This window comes from Zalophus californianus, chromosome 7, assembly GCF_009762305.2.
Source record: "Zalophus californianus isolate mZalCal1 chromosome 7, mZalCal1.pri.v2, whole genome shotgun sequence".
Taxonomy (NCBI): Eukaryota; Metazoa; Chordata; class Mammalia; order Carnivora; family Otariidae; genus Zalophus; species Zalophus californianus.
This window is the reverse complement of record NC_045601.1, coordinates 10,945,417-10,962,323: the sequence shown is the minus strand read 5'-3', so window position 1 is coordinate 10,962,323 and position 16,907 is coordinate 10,945,417. Positions and strand designations below refer to the sequence as shown.

At 39.8% G+C, this 16,907-nt stretch overlaps 1 protein-coding gene across 10 annotated transcripts in view; it reads left to right on the top strand.

Moving 5' to 3' along the window:
• Positions 1-16,907, top strand: part of ARID1B (AT-rich interaction domain 1B) — a 437,415-nt gene that overhangs the window by 40,527 nt on the left and 379,981 nt on the right. For all 10 annotated transcript variants that reach the window (XM_027601115.2, XM_027601112.2, XM_027601114.2 and 7 more), the window contains one exon: positions 9,525-9,719. In XM_027601115.2, the coding sequence (XP_027456916.2) occupies positions 9,525-9,719 (195 nt within the window). The remainder of the gene's footprint in view (positions 1-9,524; positions 9,720-16,907) is intronic.

Sequence of the window (16,907 nt, the reverse complement as noted above, 5' to 3'; positions counted from 1 at the left end):
GTCCTATTGTTTAACTGGCCACGTGGTGTTGAGCATGTCATTGCTTTTTCTGTTCAACAGCTGTTAATGATGCCAGGCATTGTGCTAAGTGCTAGGTACACAAAGATGAATAAAACAAAATTTTTACCTTTAATTAACAGTATGCTGGGAGACAAGAAAATAAATAAATTAAATTATTGAGTGATTTCACTCTGACTTCAATTTGCTAATTTGTTAAGACGAAAAGAAAAAAAATAGATTTAGGAAGCTCTTACTCTGTGATAAATCCTGTGGTGGTACCTCATTTAATCCCCTAGCAACAAAAGCTGTGAACATGACTGTACTCTATTAAAACGTGAGCCTAAGTTACACATGGGAAGGATTCACACCCAGGTTTGTCTGACTCTAAACTCCCTCCCTTTCCCTTGTACCTTGTTGTCTAGAATTCTAAGTGTTTTTCTAATCCACGGACTGTTTATTTTATATGAAGAAGGTGGAGGAATTTGAAGCAGGGAGTAGGTTGTCGCCCAAGGTAGGTATTTGTGCTTGCATAGTAAGTGTAGTAAGTGAATTGGCAGAGTGCTTTGCATCAGTGGAAAGGATTTCCCCAAGGTTTCTCTTGCTCCAAGAGTGCTGACGCCCGGATTTATGTCGGTCTTTATGAATGGCACTCGTGCTTGGCCAGAGGCTCTGTCATCTTCCTGGGCCTCTTCAGTGTTTTTGTCAGTGACACGGGCAAAGACATGAATGAAATGGCAAGCTGATTTAATTGGTGGTTGAAGTCAAGATAGGAGATACAGTTCATATGTTAGATGTCAGGATAGAATGGTGACCAGAAATAAGCAAAATGAAAATAAGCAGAGATATAGACCAACTTCTACCAGCTGAATCATGGAAGAAGAGAGGGAAGTGGGGTTTTGCTGCGGCTCATGAGATGGATCAGGAGTGTGATGGGGCTGCCGGACAAGTATGCAGATCTAGGGCCACATGGGTACCAGAGTAGGCTTTGTTCGTCCCGTAAGATTTTTTGTGTTAAGGGGACTAAGAATTGGCATATTCCGCTTGGAGAAAGGAAATAGATATGGCTGTCTTCAAATACTCTGCAAAAGGACCTAAATGAAACCAATGGATGTAAATTTCAAGGAACAGGTTTTGTTATGTAGAAGGAAGGAATTCATAACATTTCATGGTTGTAGAACTTAGGGGGTTCATATATACATCACCTGTGAACCAGTGAGGTTCTTCTCTGTCCTAAGATTCGTTGTTTCATTGCTGAATCCTTTATCCAGAGAATTTTAGGAATTGTGATCAAATGGAAATGTGTTAAAGTGCTTTGGAAATTCGTGGTAGATGTTGGTCATTATATGATAATGCAGGTCAGGAGGTCTTTGGATGGGTTTCTAGAAGACATTTCATTGACCTCTGAAACTGTATGTTAATTTTGGATGTACATACATGATGGATGCATTTTGTAAAGTATGTCTAAGGGTTAAGAATCACAGCTTCTGAATGTTGCTTTTTATTGGTAGTTTATGGTAGTCACTATACATACGTAACAACGTATTAATATTTTATGGCTAATCTTCTGAAAAATGAAAATCCAGTGGTATTTTCAATTTAGAATATAGTTAGGAAAAAATATTGTGTCTTTAACTCCTGTCCCATTTGAGGATAATATATATGTGACAAACTTATTTATTTAAAATTACACATCAAGGGGTGGCTCAGTCGATTAAGCATCTGCCTTCTGCTCAGGTCATGATCCCAAGGACCTGGGATCGAGTCCTGCGTCAGGCTCCCTGCTCACAAGGGAGTTGGCTTCTTCCTCTGACCCTCCACCCGTCCGCCCCTCTTACTCTCTCTCTCTCGCTCTCTCAAATAAATAAAATCTTTAAAAAAATAAAATCACACATCACAACATGTTTCTTTCAGATAAAAACTGCACAAATAAAAATTGCCTACAATCCCATTTTTACATTTTTTTCCCTCATCCCCTCGCCTTCCCTCTTACTTCAGATTTCATTCTGTGGTTCCACAAATAGATATGTTCTATATAACTTGCCTTAAGGAAACCCAAACCAAAAATGTTGACAGTGCTCATCTTTCCGAGCCAGTCTGTTAGTATTTTGGTCCCTCCCTGCCCCTCCTCCCTCACTGCAGGTGGCCTCCTGGTTAGAGGGCACCGTGGTTCTTAGAGCCAACAACCAAATGGCCTTTTCTGCCATGACTGATGGCTTAGAATCCCACTTCTTGATCTTCCCATACCATTGTCGAATATAGCAAATATTCCCGTATTGACAGAGGGAGAACTTATGGTGTGTTGATACTCAAATTTGAAGTTCAGGTCATAAATCGGTACTGTCTTGTCATTAGTACAAGTAAAAACAATTGTTTTAGGTGCTGGGTTGCATTTTTTTTCCTGCCTCAGTTTCATGGCCATACATGGATGCATGCTATAGTGCAGGGGCCTTTGGGCCTGAATCAGGAAACTTGTGTTCTGGTCTTGGCTCTACATGAGTGCTGCAGCCCTGGGCAAGTCCCCACAACTCCCAGCCTTCAGTATGTTACCTGGGATAACAGTGTTTTCTTGGTAATTGGATTCTGTGGTAGTGGTGACAGTGGTAACTGAGAATCTTGGTATTTTCTGGCTTGAAGAGGAATAGGAAATGAAGGAAAAGTCTTCAGTGTCTTGCTCTTCTGTTTTTGATTTAAACTGATTTTAACGCCATTAGAAGAACTTGACCAAGAATGTTGTATTGTATATTATCATTGGCTTTACATGTGTCTTCTGCGTTTATGTGCAGAGTCGATACAGAAATTGGTCAGTGATTTTTACTTTTTATTTTCGAGAAGAGTTTACTTGATGTTATCAGTCATCATTCCCGTGGAGTTACTGAGTCAGCACAATCTAAGTCATTTGTGCTGTGTGCTAAGTGAGGCATAAAGAAGTGCAAAGCATAGATGTTGCCATTTTAGACTACTTGGAGGTAAGAAATAACACATGAAAAAACGAAAAACTAGTACATGAGTCATAACAATACAAGGCAACTGAGAAGTCTGTTACAGGCAGCCCAGGAAAGATCTTGGGGTAGGTCCCATAGATAGTGTTTCTGGGGTGTGGTGAAGGCGGAAGCTCTGCTGTCCTTGAACCAGGACTTGAGTGAGCTTGGGTTTAGGCAGGCAGAGAGGGGAGCAGGAACATCCTCAGAATGAGGACTAGCAGCCGTCCCCTGTTTGTGAATGCCGTAGATGGGAGTGTGGGTGTGGGGGTGGGCGAGGACAAGTGTGGACAGCTGTGTCCCATCCACCCCTACCCTACAGAAAACCATGGTAATGTTTGCAGGATGCCTGGGAACAAACGGGCATTTTCAAGTTATATTTAGACATTATCACAGAAAAGTAAACATAGATGGCTTCACGATAGAATGGCCACTACTTACAGGTCACTGTTGGCTGCCTCTGATCCTTATCGGCCTGATTTTCACATAGCCGTGATTCATGCACATCGTTCTTAAACATTTGACATTGTTTTGTATGTACTTTTCCATGTCTCTGTTCGACTGTGTTCGTATGTTATGGCTTGTTCACATATTCCATAATTGTTGAGGAGTTGGGTTCTAGTTTTCTTTGAACAATTGGTAAGTGGCTCTGAGAACTGTTACAGTTCTTACTAATTGGATTTTCACACTCTTTGTGAGTTAGGTATTGCTTGCATTTAGTGAGTGAGAAGACTAAGAAGCAACATATGCAGGGTTGATGGTGGTGGTAAGTGGTGAGGTAAGGGTGTGGACCCACTCTGTAGCCACGCCCACACTTTCTTCCCTGGACCATGCTGTCTCCCATCAGTATTAGGAATCCATAGCTGCAGGCAGATTTGGATAAACTGCACCTCTGCCCCACTTGAGAGTGAGGATAAGAGTTGGAACAAGATATAGTTTTTAAAGCTTTAGTTTAGAGCTCATTGCCCTGTTACCTGTCAGAGTGAAGTAGAGGTAAAAAACCTACTAGTAGGTTAAAACTTAGTATAAACACTCATTTACTCACATTGGGTTTCATTATTTTTGTCATTTTATAGGTAGTGGGATATTACTTCAAAGCCCTCTTTAGTTGCTGGTAGGATAGAATATTCTCCCAAATAATGGTTCAGAATGGGAAGAGTTTCTCTGAGCTCTTATTTAATCCAGATATATAGATGTGGTTATAGATCAAGAAAATATGATAGTTCTTTCAGTGGGTTTTGCAGTGTCTTTCTTCAATTTGTGGTTTCAGGAATTGGGCTGAAAAAATTGTGAAATACTATATTCAGAAAGCAACTACCAATAAACCATCTCCTTAGCTTGATATTTAGTAGTAAATACAGTTACATAGATATCTTTATTATTTATAATAAAGTATACATATTCCAGGTATACTCTGGAAGAGTGGTAATGAAGGAATAAGTATAAGAAGTATTAAGTCTGTCTAAAGTTGGGGCGCCTAGGTGGCTCAGTCACTTAGGCATCTGAGTCTTGATCTCAGCTCTGGTCTTGATCTCAGGGTCGTGAGTTCGAGCCCCACGTTGGGCTCCACACCCAGAGTGGAGCCTACTTTAAAAAAAAGTCTATCAAATGTATACTAAAAGTATACAAGTTGTTTAATTTGGATTATCTTTTTTTAAAAAATATTTATTTGACAGAGACACAAAGAGAGAGGGAACACAAGCAGGGAGAGTGAGAGAGGGAGAAGCAGGCTTCCCGCTGAGCAGGGAGCCTGATGCAGGGTTTGATCCCAGAACCCTAAGATCGTGACCTGAGCCGAAGGCAGACGATTAATGACTGAGCCACCCAGACACCCCAGTTTGGATTATCTTTTAAAAGGGTTGTTGGAGGGGTGTCTGGGTGGCTCAGTCGGTTAAGTGTCTGCTTTCAACTCAGGTCATGATCCCAATGTCTTGGGATCGAGCCCTGTGTCTGGCTCTGGGCTCAGCAGGGTGTCTGCTTCTCCCTCTGCCTCTGCCCCTCCCTCTGTTCATGTTCTCTCTCTCTCAGATAAATAAAATATTAAAATAAAAGGGTTGTTGGATTCTTAGGCCAGCCTTTGATAAACTCTCTTTTACCTATAATATAGCCTAACTGTGCAGCCTAAATTGTCTAGAATTTATATTCAAAATGTATTTTAAAAATACACATTGTTCTCTTTCTTATTTAGTCATCCTAGGGATGGAAAACCTTCTGAGGATTTTGGGGGATGTAGATAATAGTGGCAGCTTCCCAGAAGGAGATCTAGGAAAGCATGTGTGTGTGCGCATGCATGTGTGGTGTCCAACTCACATATACATATATACACAAAAGTTTATTTGAACAAGGGAGGAGTTATAACAAAGTCTTACCAAGAAATAAAATTGCACAAGACACTGAGTAACTAAACCTACACTAGTTGTTTTGAGCACTTTGAAAATGGATGGTACATACTGTGGCCTTCAAAGCACTTGTCTTATTTTACAGAATTGAAGCTCAAACCGTGGAATGGTATCTAGGGAGGAAAAGCATATTTAGAATAACATATTTAGATAAGTATTTGAGGACTGTTTTAATGTGGACAATGTCTCTGATACAGCATAAATTTTATATGAGAAATGAAAATGATGGTACTTTCAAATAGATCAACCGAAGGTTAACCGAGAAACATACAGAATTGTTTTGGGTTAGAAGTGAATATGAGAAGCGACTTGGCCTTTAGGTTTTTTGGAAAAGACTTAGATTTGGTTTGGCCTTTGGTTTCTCTAAAGAGCTTGTAGTGAAAAGCAGGGGTTGAGATCCTGCTCTTTTACATATTTAATGTTGAAAATAGCAAAAGCACCCAGCAGGATGAATTTGGGGTGTGGATGAGTATTTAACACAGGGCCATAAGGAGAGAGGGTTAAAATTAAGTAATTTGCACTGTATAGTATCTGTTTTCATATCTGAAGTCTCACTGAAAGGTATTAGATGCATTTGGAGAGGTACAGATAATTTGTGTATTTCATGTTTTTGGTTTTCAGAATGCTCAGGGTTAAGCTAACATTTTTTTTTTTTTTTAAGATTTTATTTATTTGACAGAGAGAGACAGCAAGAGCAGGAGCACAAGCAGGGGGAATGGGAGAGGGAGAAGCAGGCTTCCCGCCGAGCAGGGAGCCCGATGTGGGACTCGATCCCAGGACCCTGGGATCATGACCTGAGCTGAAGGCAGACGCTTAACGATTGAGCCACCCCAGGCACCCCTTAAGCTAACATTTTTGACATGGGTACAAATTAACTGAATTTTAAGTGGGGCTGTGAGAGATTATGGCAGTGATGAGATAGATATTACAAAACAATTTTAGTCACTGATAAGATGAATTTGCTGCACTGTTATCTATAGCATTAAAATATAGACATTCCAATTATTTTTCCATTTTAAATGTCTGCTTTAATTAAGCCAGTTTTGGTGGTACACTATTTAAAGTGAAATAAGTAGACCGTTCCTATGTCCTGGCTAATGCAGATTGAATGTGAAGATAGGGCTGCCTCAGGACTCTGTATTCAAAATGTAGTTTGAAATCTGATTTATTTAGCCTCTCTTTTGGCCATTCATTCACTCTGCGCCTTCTGAGATCACCAGCTAAAGCCTTGATTTTCACACTTCCATAGAAAATTTTATTTTATATTTTGAAAGAAAGTGTGGAAAATTATTACATTTTGCTTTGGTAAGACAGATGTTCTAATTTAAATCATTCTGGGAAAACTTAGTTCTTAATACTCGATTTTCGTCTTACGACACTATATCAACGTGTATGTTTGTGTGTTGAATTGTGAGGTTAGTGCAGGTTGTGTAACATCAGTATGTCGTCATTGTGAGTACAAAATTTCCTTGACTGGTGAAAGTAACACATCTAAAATTCCATGAAATTGTGAATTTTGAGCAGAACTGTTTGGCCTACACATACTTTCATTCAGGTGAGATCAGTTCCTGGCAAATTCCTGTCAATCTCTCAGAGCTGAGTTTCTCTATAGAAGGGCTTTGTTAAAGCCCATCGCAGACCCATTGAGATGCTCCCTCCTCTCAGTGCCTTGTGTGTCCAGTTAGGATGTCTACTGCATGCATTCTAATCTTTGTTCAGCCTGTCTCCTTCAGTGAATTGCTCATTTCTCCAGGACAGGCTGTTCATTTTCCTCCAGTGCCTGGCACACTGCACATACTAGACATGAAGGAAGGAGGGCAAAGACTGCATGCAGCCTTGGGCTGGGGTATCAGCAGGAGGAAAGACTGCCCGTTCTTGTAGCTTCCCCAGCTTGGGTTTGGGGTCTATGCTTCTGGCTCACCTCTCACCTCCCATTCATGCCTTCATTGCTTATCTTCTAACGACTGCTCTCACCTCTGTGATGAGGCTTTCCTTCCCAAACCCAGCACTTCCCTTTTAGTCATCGAGTATAGAAAAAGCTTTTAGCCCTTACCTGTTGGACACCTGGCTTGCATTTGGCGTGCCTAGTTTGTTGCGACCCATGAGTTCCTCCTTTTCCATGACCCCAGACTCTCTAGAATCTCTTTTTTTCTGACCATCCTTTTGGCTGCGCTATGGGCTCCTCCTTTCCCTTCTCCCTAAAATGGTGATATTCTCTACAATTTTGTCCTCTACACATTGTTCTTTTTTGATGTATTCTTCCTGGATAGAGTTCTTGAGTTTTTATATGGTTCCTGTTGATTAAATCATCCAGTATTTGTTGAACATTTTATTATATGCCAGGCGTACTATTTGACTTATGTCCTGGAGATGCAGTAGTGAGTAAAAGAGAAGAATCGCCACCCTTTAGGGAGCATATATCCTCTATGTGCTGACTTTTCCCTATTTATCATTCTAGATCAGCACTTACTCCCCAAACATATTGGGTCCCTTCCTTCTAGATGTTTTCAGCTGGATTTCCTGTAGGAACCTCAGATTTCCTATATGTAGGACCCTGAAGGCTCCCTCTGGCACATGGGCGGGAGGGTCGAGCTGCTTCTACTTCTGCATATCTGTCTCAGTTGGTCTCTCACCATCTATTGAGCCTCCACTGACTCCTGTCTTCTTCCATCGCTCTGTCTCCAAGTTGCGTTGTGTTTCCACCATTACTTGAATCTGGGCTTGCTCTCTCCCACCACGCCACCAGTTCAGAACCTCAGTTTATCTGCTGGCTGTGGCACCCGTCCTGGCTCCAGGGGCCACCGGTTCAGGACCTCAGCTTACCTTGCTGGCTGCAGCACCCGCCCTGGCTCCAGGCAGCAGCTCGAGAGCAGGCTTTCCAAAAGCTGGACCCGACTACAGCTCTCTGTCAAAAGCACCCAGTGGTTCACCCCAGGATGCAATCTGAAGCCTTTTAAGAGGACGTGCAGGGCTCATGCACGTACTGGCTTCTGCCTGCTTCACCTCCTTCTCTGCAAATTCTTCCTTCATTGGATCTGAACTCCTTATGTCTCCTCATACACATCAGGCAGCTCACCTCCCTTGAGCCTCTGCTTTCTGCTTTCTACTCTGTGGTACTCTGTGCCCTGTCCCTTCCCAGCTCGAGCCTGGCGCTTTCTCATTTAATCTGCTAATCTTTAAGCCTTAGAGTCTGGCATACAGTAGGGATCAATATATGGATTTGGAAGGAAGGAAGGAAGGAAGGAAGGAGGGAGGGATCTGTTGGATGAATGCTGCAGGCTTTTGTAGCACCGTGGGGAGGGACTTCCCCCACCACTGCTTTGCTCCTTTGAAGCACCCAGGGCAAGAAAGTCCCAGCAGAGGCTCTAGTTCTGGCTCTCCTGGATCGCCTTGGCCCTGAGGCCCATGGGCTGACTCACTAAATCCAAAATAAAAGTCAGAGTTTAGTTTTGAACTGGTTATGTTTGGTAAGATACTGACATAGGGAAGGTGGCTTGTGACTCATAGTCTGGGTACCTATTCATGTGCACTAGTGATCTTTGAAAATTTTTACCCTAGACATTCTGTATTATCTAAAATCTCCCCTTTCACTTTCTAATGAGCACTCAGATGCATTAATGTTTGATCAGGAGTTGCAGACTCAGGTCCAAATTAAAGTAGTTGTTCTAAGAATACTTTGAAGTCAAAAAGCATTGCTAACCACTCAGTATACTTTATTACTAGTAAACTAAAAGGAGCTGGGTGAGATTAACTATCATGCTCATTTCCTATATGTGTAGTAGAATTTTAGATGCAGATGTTTTCTCTCTGCAAACTCTTCCCTTCTCTTGTTTACACTGGATCCCTCGTAATTGTTAAAACCTTCCTAAAAGTAAACAATAAATGTCTTGTAGCCATCTAGGCTTTTTTCCTAAACGTTCTTCTGGGTTTTTATTTGCCAGCTTTTTTTTTTTTTTTTAATTAAATAATTGACTTGCAACATACTAGTTTAGGTGTTACAACATAATGATTTGGTATTTGTATATATTATGTATTTTTAATATTGTCAAAAGTAAGGATATAGTTGTGTTTTTAATGTATATGTAATAAAATTTCTGCCTTTGTAATAAATAATGACTTAATCTGTGTTTTGTTTATTTCTTCCCAGGGCAGCCCAATGGATCCTATGGTGATGAAGAGACCTCAGTTGTATGGGATGGGCAGTAACCCTCATTCTCAGCCTCAGCAGAGCAGCCCTTACCCAGGAGGCTCCTACGGCCCCCCAGGCCCACAGCGGTATCCAATCAGCATCCAGGGTCGGACCCCAGGGGCCATGGGAGGAATGCAGTACCCACAGCAGCAGGTTTGTGCTGGTTTTAATCCCACCCCCCTTCAAATTGGTGATGAAGTTTTGTCTTTGTTGCTTACTGTCTACCTAAGATTGGTACTGAGAGAATTAGGGGGGATTTCACTGATTTTCTTTTTTCTTTTAATTTTCATAGTTTTTTTCAAGTAACCACATGTGCAGTTTCCTTTTCTTTCAAAGAAGGAAAAGTGATGGGGCACCTGGGTGGCTCAGTTGGTTAAGCCTCCGACTCTTCCATCTCGGCTCAGGTCTTGGTCTCGGGATGGTGACTTCTGCCCAAGTTGGGCCCCACGCTGGGCATGGAGCTTGCTTAAAAAAAGAGCAGGCTGGGGGGTGGTGTGCCTGGTAGCTCAGTCGGCTAAGCACTGGAGTCTTGATTTCTGCTCAGGTTGTGAACTCAGGGTCATGAGATGGAGCCCTGCCTGGGGTCCCAGCACGGAGCCTGCTTAAGATTCTCTCTCTCCCAGTCCCTCTGTTGTCCCCTGCCCACCCTCACGTGTGCACACACACGCACTTTCTCTTTAAAAAAAAACAAAAACAAAAACGGAAAAGTGAGCTTCCTAGAAAAAAGTGGACAAAAATACCTGTTTGGTAGAGGGCTGTTACTGTGTTATTGGCTGTATTTGAAAGATAGGCACTGTTATCATTTTGCACCAAGTTATATAGATCTAAACCCCTGAAGTGAACTTGGCTTTCTAACATTTCTCATGTCAGACTGGCAGATTTTGAACTTTGAATAGACTTCGTAAGGTGAAGTTTTAATTATTTAAAAAATAAATAACCATGAATGGCATCGACTTTGAGAGAAATTTTTTATTCTCCCAAAAAGTTATTTTGCATTTATTTCTTAACATATTCATTTCATATAAGAGCATTTGGTATATATCTGTTTTCTTAGATTTGGATGGGTTTTGTATTTTTACTTAAAACACAAGAAGACTTCTCTTCCTTTTAAAAACCCAGTATTTTTCTTCTTTTTCTCTAGAATCAAATAGTTGGAGTTGCCTTAAATGACCACCTACTTTCTAGCTGTAGTAAACCTGGTCTCTTGGATACTGGAGAGTAGATCCTTGTTATGTTGGCCTGAGGAAGCATGAAATTAGGAAAAGTCTAAATTAGATTCAGACTCGTTAGGGTGTTTAGTCACGAGATACACCAGAAAGCCTTATTTATAAGTTCCCACACCGTGTCTTTAACCCTGGGGGTGCATTAGACTGATGCTGTGTACATTTTACTGCCTCCTCGATAGGTTCTTCCATAACATTGCCAGTAACCTGTTCCAGGGTTTCATGTACTTCCTCTCTGGAAATTCTTCCCTATGTTTGACCAAAAATCATCTGTGGGGAAAAAAACCATTGGATTCGACTTCTGTTCTCTCTAAAGTGCTTGTGGAGAATGGTACACTCTTAAGTGCGCCAGAGCAGTGTTGATGAAGTTGCATCTGAGCCTTTTCTTTTATAGACTGGATATTGTTTTTCCTCTTTATCTTTTGTCCCTCCTTGGGTGATATTTTTATTTTAAGGTGGTTATAGGGAAAGATAGAAGTAGCTCAGCCTTTGAGTCCCAGCTGTTGGTTCCCTAAACAGCCTTTGTTACTGTCAGTAGTTCTTACTCTCCTTTATTAAATTGGCTGCCCAGAATTCTCTGTCACTTGCACACTTAATTGCACTGTTAATTTTTTTCAACGTGATTCCTTTCTTCCAGCAACATTTTGCTGCCTAGAGTAAAACCTCTTTAGCTGAGGTTACTAATTGTGAGGGGGAAATAATTCGTAAATGATTGAAAAGTAAGATGTGATTCTCTCTTCCTTCTTCTAGTTTTAATCTAATTTGCCCTTAGTTGAGGGGAAGAAGGCCCAGGCAGCTAGCTGCCAAAATCCTAATTTTCCTCTTTAGCTGATTTCCTTTGGGGCCTGATGGTTCTGTATGATAACCCAGGCAGCAGGGAAGAAGTAGCAGGACTAGTGGAAAGAAGTAGATGCTAATCACTCCTTGTTTTTCTGCATCTTCTTTTTTCCCCACTATATTTTCCTGATGTCACATTGGAAAGTCATTTCGAAAGGTGGTATTCGTGGCAAGCTACCAGATGCTCCTTTATCTTTTTCTCTGAATGAGTTCAAGTCTTACAAGGTTTCCACATTGGCATAGTTTGCAATCCCAAAGTAGAAATCCAACAAATGGAAAGAGTGTGTAAAGAATGATTTGCCCAGGGGGCGCCTGGATGGTTCAATTGGTTAAGCGTTTGGCTTTGGCTCAGGTTATGATCTCAGGGTCCTGGGATCGAGCCCCAGGTCAGGCTCTAGCTCCACAAGGAATCTGCTTGAGGATTCTCTCTTCCTCTTCCTCTGGCCTTCCCCTCACGCGTGTGCACACATGCTCGCTCTCTCTCAAATGAATAAATAAAATCTTTAAAAAAAAAGAGAGAGAGAATGATTACCCAGGAATATTTTTTTCATTATTTTCTTCCCCACATGTGTAAGGGTAAAAGTAGAGGACATACACAAATACACAAGAGTGGCCTTAATTTTCTTAGGTTCTTGGTGTTTGTTAATTCCTGTGGCTCTTATATAGTTTTGAAATCCAGTAACTCTTGGATTTATTTGAAGGGACAAATTGATGAAGATAACTCGCCAAGTATTTCAGCAAATTTTTAATTAAGATTTTAGATTAGGTATTTTACTGCTAACCAGAAGAAATGCCTAATTCTAATTAAGGACAGATCTTTCTGATAATGAAAGGAAAATAGTGTATCTGGTAAGAAACTGAAGGCCCTGGCCGTAAAATGTCAAACTTTCATATTGAGTTCATCATAATCAAGGGTTCTATGAGACTGAAGTGCTACCTACTGCGCTAACGAGGCACCTTATAATCGAGAGTTCTAAATAATCTCTATTGCTTTTTCACCCTTTCATTTAGTTATAATATAGTCTTAAAATATAGTATCTTGCTTAGATAACTAAAAGGCTAAAAATAGCTGTGAATGCACTTTTGAATGTGTGTAACATTTTAAAGGGGATGCAACTTTTATAATACCAAATTCATGTGATCAGTTAGGTGTAGGCTAATTAATAGCCTTGAAATGGAAAAAAAAATAGTTAAGAAGGTTTTGGGTAAAGGTTATTAGAGCACATTTACTTTGTTAGGTTTAGCCTGTGCTCTTTGGTGAGGAATTCTCAGTGAATTGCTTTGTTTGTAAATTTTGGGTAATTATGAATTTGTCCACAGACTAGGTCCTGGCACAGTGATTGGCTGCTGGTCCTATCTGTTTTCTCCTAGTATTAATGTAATTGGCTGAGCATTTTTGTAATCATGGCTGCTAATGTTTCTCAGGGAAAAACTTGAAAGATAATGATGACATTGAGTTTTTATTGAGTGGACATCACCACCTAGGCATGACTTTGCTTTGGATAGCCTCCAAAGCTTTCTGTGTTTGGTTTGTGAACCTCTAATGAGCTGAATCCAGTTCATTTAATATTGCTCATATATTTCTGCAAAGGATTAAAATGCAGGAATTCAAGTTTGTAAATTGAGTTGCCCACTTACCAGCTGAGTGGTAAGTTGTCTTTGGCTCAGGGGTCACAGTTTGATTCCTGGCTAGCATTCCACTCCTGAGATGGGAATTTTAAATGAGTATTCTGGTAGAAAGAACTGCCATGCTTATATGAAATTTAACATGGATAGTATCACTGCTTGCTCTTTGTTTCTGAGAGGAGGAACTGGCCACTGTGAGTGTTAGATTTTAGTGTTAACCTGGTGATTCTTGATTTGTATGGTGATAATTTTATTTTTGAAATATACTCACGACTAGGTCTTTGGGCATGACATGATAATAGTACATCATTTTGGTATTTATTAACTGGAACTAGATTTGTGGTCTTTCACGTGCTGATTCTGCCACCTCATCAGGCAAATACATGGCTAAACAGATTAGTTTTGCACAGTGCTCTAAAAACTAGTCTGCTTGAGTTTTTATTGAGCCGAGAGGGGAAATGAATTTTCTATGCCTCTGTGGAGAATGTTCTGCCTCTAGGCTCCTGGAATTCAAACCTGGAGATGGTTAACAGAAGTATACTGGCTGATTTCATCTAATACAGAGCTACACAGAGGAAGTGTACTCTTTAAGGTTACTAGAATCTGACTCTGAGTTTTTCAGATTTTTAAAAAAACGTAGATGCTAAGGTACCCTTTGCTGGATCAGGGATGTGGGTGAGCAAATGTTTTGTTTTACTTCTCTTGTCCTTTGTGATCATAAGTGTATACACAGGCCTGTGCCGAGTTGCTTTAAAAAAGATTTTCATATAAAAGAAATAGCACCCAAGGGAAATAGGCTACAGAAGCGAAGGTATATTTATTTGTGTCCAGCACATTTCATTTACCGCATGTAGTGTGAGATTTTTCCTGAGTTATCAAGGGTTAGTGGGTTGATATTTTAACTATCCTTACCTTGCTGCAGAAGTATGTATAATCTAATGCCTATTGGCATGTAAAGCCAGGAAAAGGGAAAGAGGGCAAAGTGAGAGATTTAAGTTTATGAGTGTTTTTAGAATGGAAAAACATGACTTTTTTAGTTTTTAAAGAACACATCTGTTATTGCAAAGACCTTTACAACAATAAGAGCATGATATGACAGTAAGAATATAATCATTGTTTTGAAAGATATTCTGGCAAAATTAAATAGAAATTAGTTATTTTTGTTAAGGTGATCCAGCTGAACTTATTACCTTAAAAACCTAATTAAAGTTGAGGTTCTTTTGAAAAAGACTTTAGAAATCAGTAGGTATTCTCATTTGTGTCTTTAGTTTATCTTCTGCACCCTTTGGATATGTCTATTTTGCTCTGTGTTTTTTGAGTAAAATATTTATTTCAGAACATAAGCATTTTATTTGGTACATCTTAACAGCCAAAACACTTCTTCCAATGCAAATGTTTATTTTGGCAGCAGATGTTTCTAAAAGGAGACAAACATAACAATTGTTTGGCTAAAATAAATGTTTTCTTTGGGGTTACTGAGGCAGCCAAGCAAGTTCTAGATTCCCACCTGTGTTACTTTATATTGTCAGTCTGTTCTGTAAAAAATGTTTATTTTTAAAAATACAGGTAAAATTATGTCTTGATACAGTTTGAACAATGTCTCTGAAAAGTCACCATGAATGGGGGGGGGGGCAAGATTGGTTAAAGACTTAACAATTCCAGAGTTTTTGGACATGGAATGTTTGTTTGCGCTCAGTCTCTGAATCCTAAATGTGAATACGATAATCAGGGCTTAATTTTGGTTTTGCCTAAAAAGACCTTAGACTTCCTATTTTTAAGGAGCATAATGGGGTGCGATAGCATGAGAAAGGAAGGCTTGAGTCAACATAATGGACAAGGATGGGTGCCTAGTGTTTGTTTTAATTTTTTGATAGTTTATGTTCACCCAAAGACACACCTGCCCACACCTGTGTGTGCACAGGAGTGCTTGCACACACTTACATAAAACAGAACATTTGTGTGACAGTGGTATCTTCGTGTAACAAAATGTATCTGTATATGCATATTAAATATATTAAGCGTGCATTTTATGTGTGTATAGATATGCATACATATACAAACAAATACGTGAATAAAATGAAGGTAAACATTTTGGGCAGTAAAATAATGAAGGCTGAGAGATTTCTTTCACTGTGTTATTTGCAGCATTTTTATATAGGCATGTTCTGTACTAAGAGACTTGGAGCCAAGTGCTTTGCTTGTACACCTGAAATGTTTGGAGTCCTTTCAGCTGATTGCAAATTTGTATAAATAATGGCCTTTTGTTGGCCACATTTTGTCTTGATTTCCTCAGTTGTTCTTCATCAGTGAACGTGAAGGTATTTAAAGTTTACCAACAAAATACATTTACACCTCCTATTTCTGCTTCCAAGTAGATAGCAGATGCTACTATCTTTGATGCCAAAGTTCCCTGTAGATGGAGTTTTGTACCAAGAGAATATTTTTGAAAAGATTTGTAGATATGATAATTTTTATTTGCTCCTTAAAATGTAAATTTCTGGAATACTTAACTGGTTTTATTTACTTTTTATATTGTAGTTGAATTTAAGCATATTTTGAAGCATTCAATATGACATTCTTAGAGGAGGAGGATTTGAAGAGGTCACATTTCAAGTTAAATAGAAATTTTTAAATCTTAGCCTTTTTCCTAAAAATGAGCAAAGACCAGGTTTCATCTTTGAAAATTTAATGAGAAAATGTGAGATGATTTCTCTTTGTAGTTTGGATTGCTCCTTTTATATTAGAAAGTTTATACTGATATATTTGTTTTTTTATCTGAACGTTTACATTGTTCTAGATACTCTAAAGATTATATGTGGTGTCAGCGCCTGTTCTCTGCTTGTAGCTTATACTGTTTTGTCACTCACATATGAATTCTATGTATTTTACATTCATGGACTTTCAACGAAAATCTCTCAAGTTTTTCTGTTATGTTTTTGTTTTTGAGATGTAAATCTTAAGCATATGTTTTAGGGACTATTAGAATTGCTTGAGTATATTTTAAATCAATTTGATTTATTTGTTTTTACAAATAAGGAAACATCAAATGTGATATTTATGTTAAAAATGTAAACAATTCAAATAAAGCTAATGGGTGATACCAGTAAAACCAACCAGCCACATTACTTCAGTGCTCCCTGAAACACAGCCGACCATAGTAATCGCTAAACAGCAACAACAAAAATCCCAGAAGATAAATGGACAGTTACAGTGACTAAGTGGCATATTTTAGGCCAGTAGTCCTTAAGCTTGCTCAGTGTTAGAATCTCGTAGGTTGCTTTAAACACTCCAGGTTTGGATGCTCATATCAAGGACATCTGAATGTTACAGCCCCCTTCTGTCTCTTTCTGAGCTCCAGTGCCTCCCTGGTGCCTCCCCTGTGCAGCCGGCGTTAACAAGCAGGTGTCAGAGACAGACCAGTAAGTAAGGACCCCCCAGAGCAGGTTTTGGGCCAGCAGCATTGCCATCCTTTGGGGGAGTTTGTTCTTGGGCCTTGCCCAGTGAGTCAGGAGCTTACCACTGCCCTAAAGGGATGAAATGGGCCCAGAATCAGGAGTTGGAACAGTGCAGCCCTCACTGATTAATGTTTGTAATCTGTGTGCGATGTTGGAAAAATAAGGGCCTCACCCTGCTCATCTACCAAATGAGGAACTTG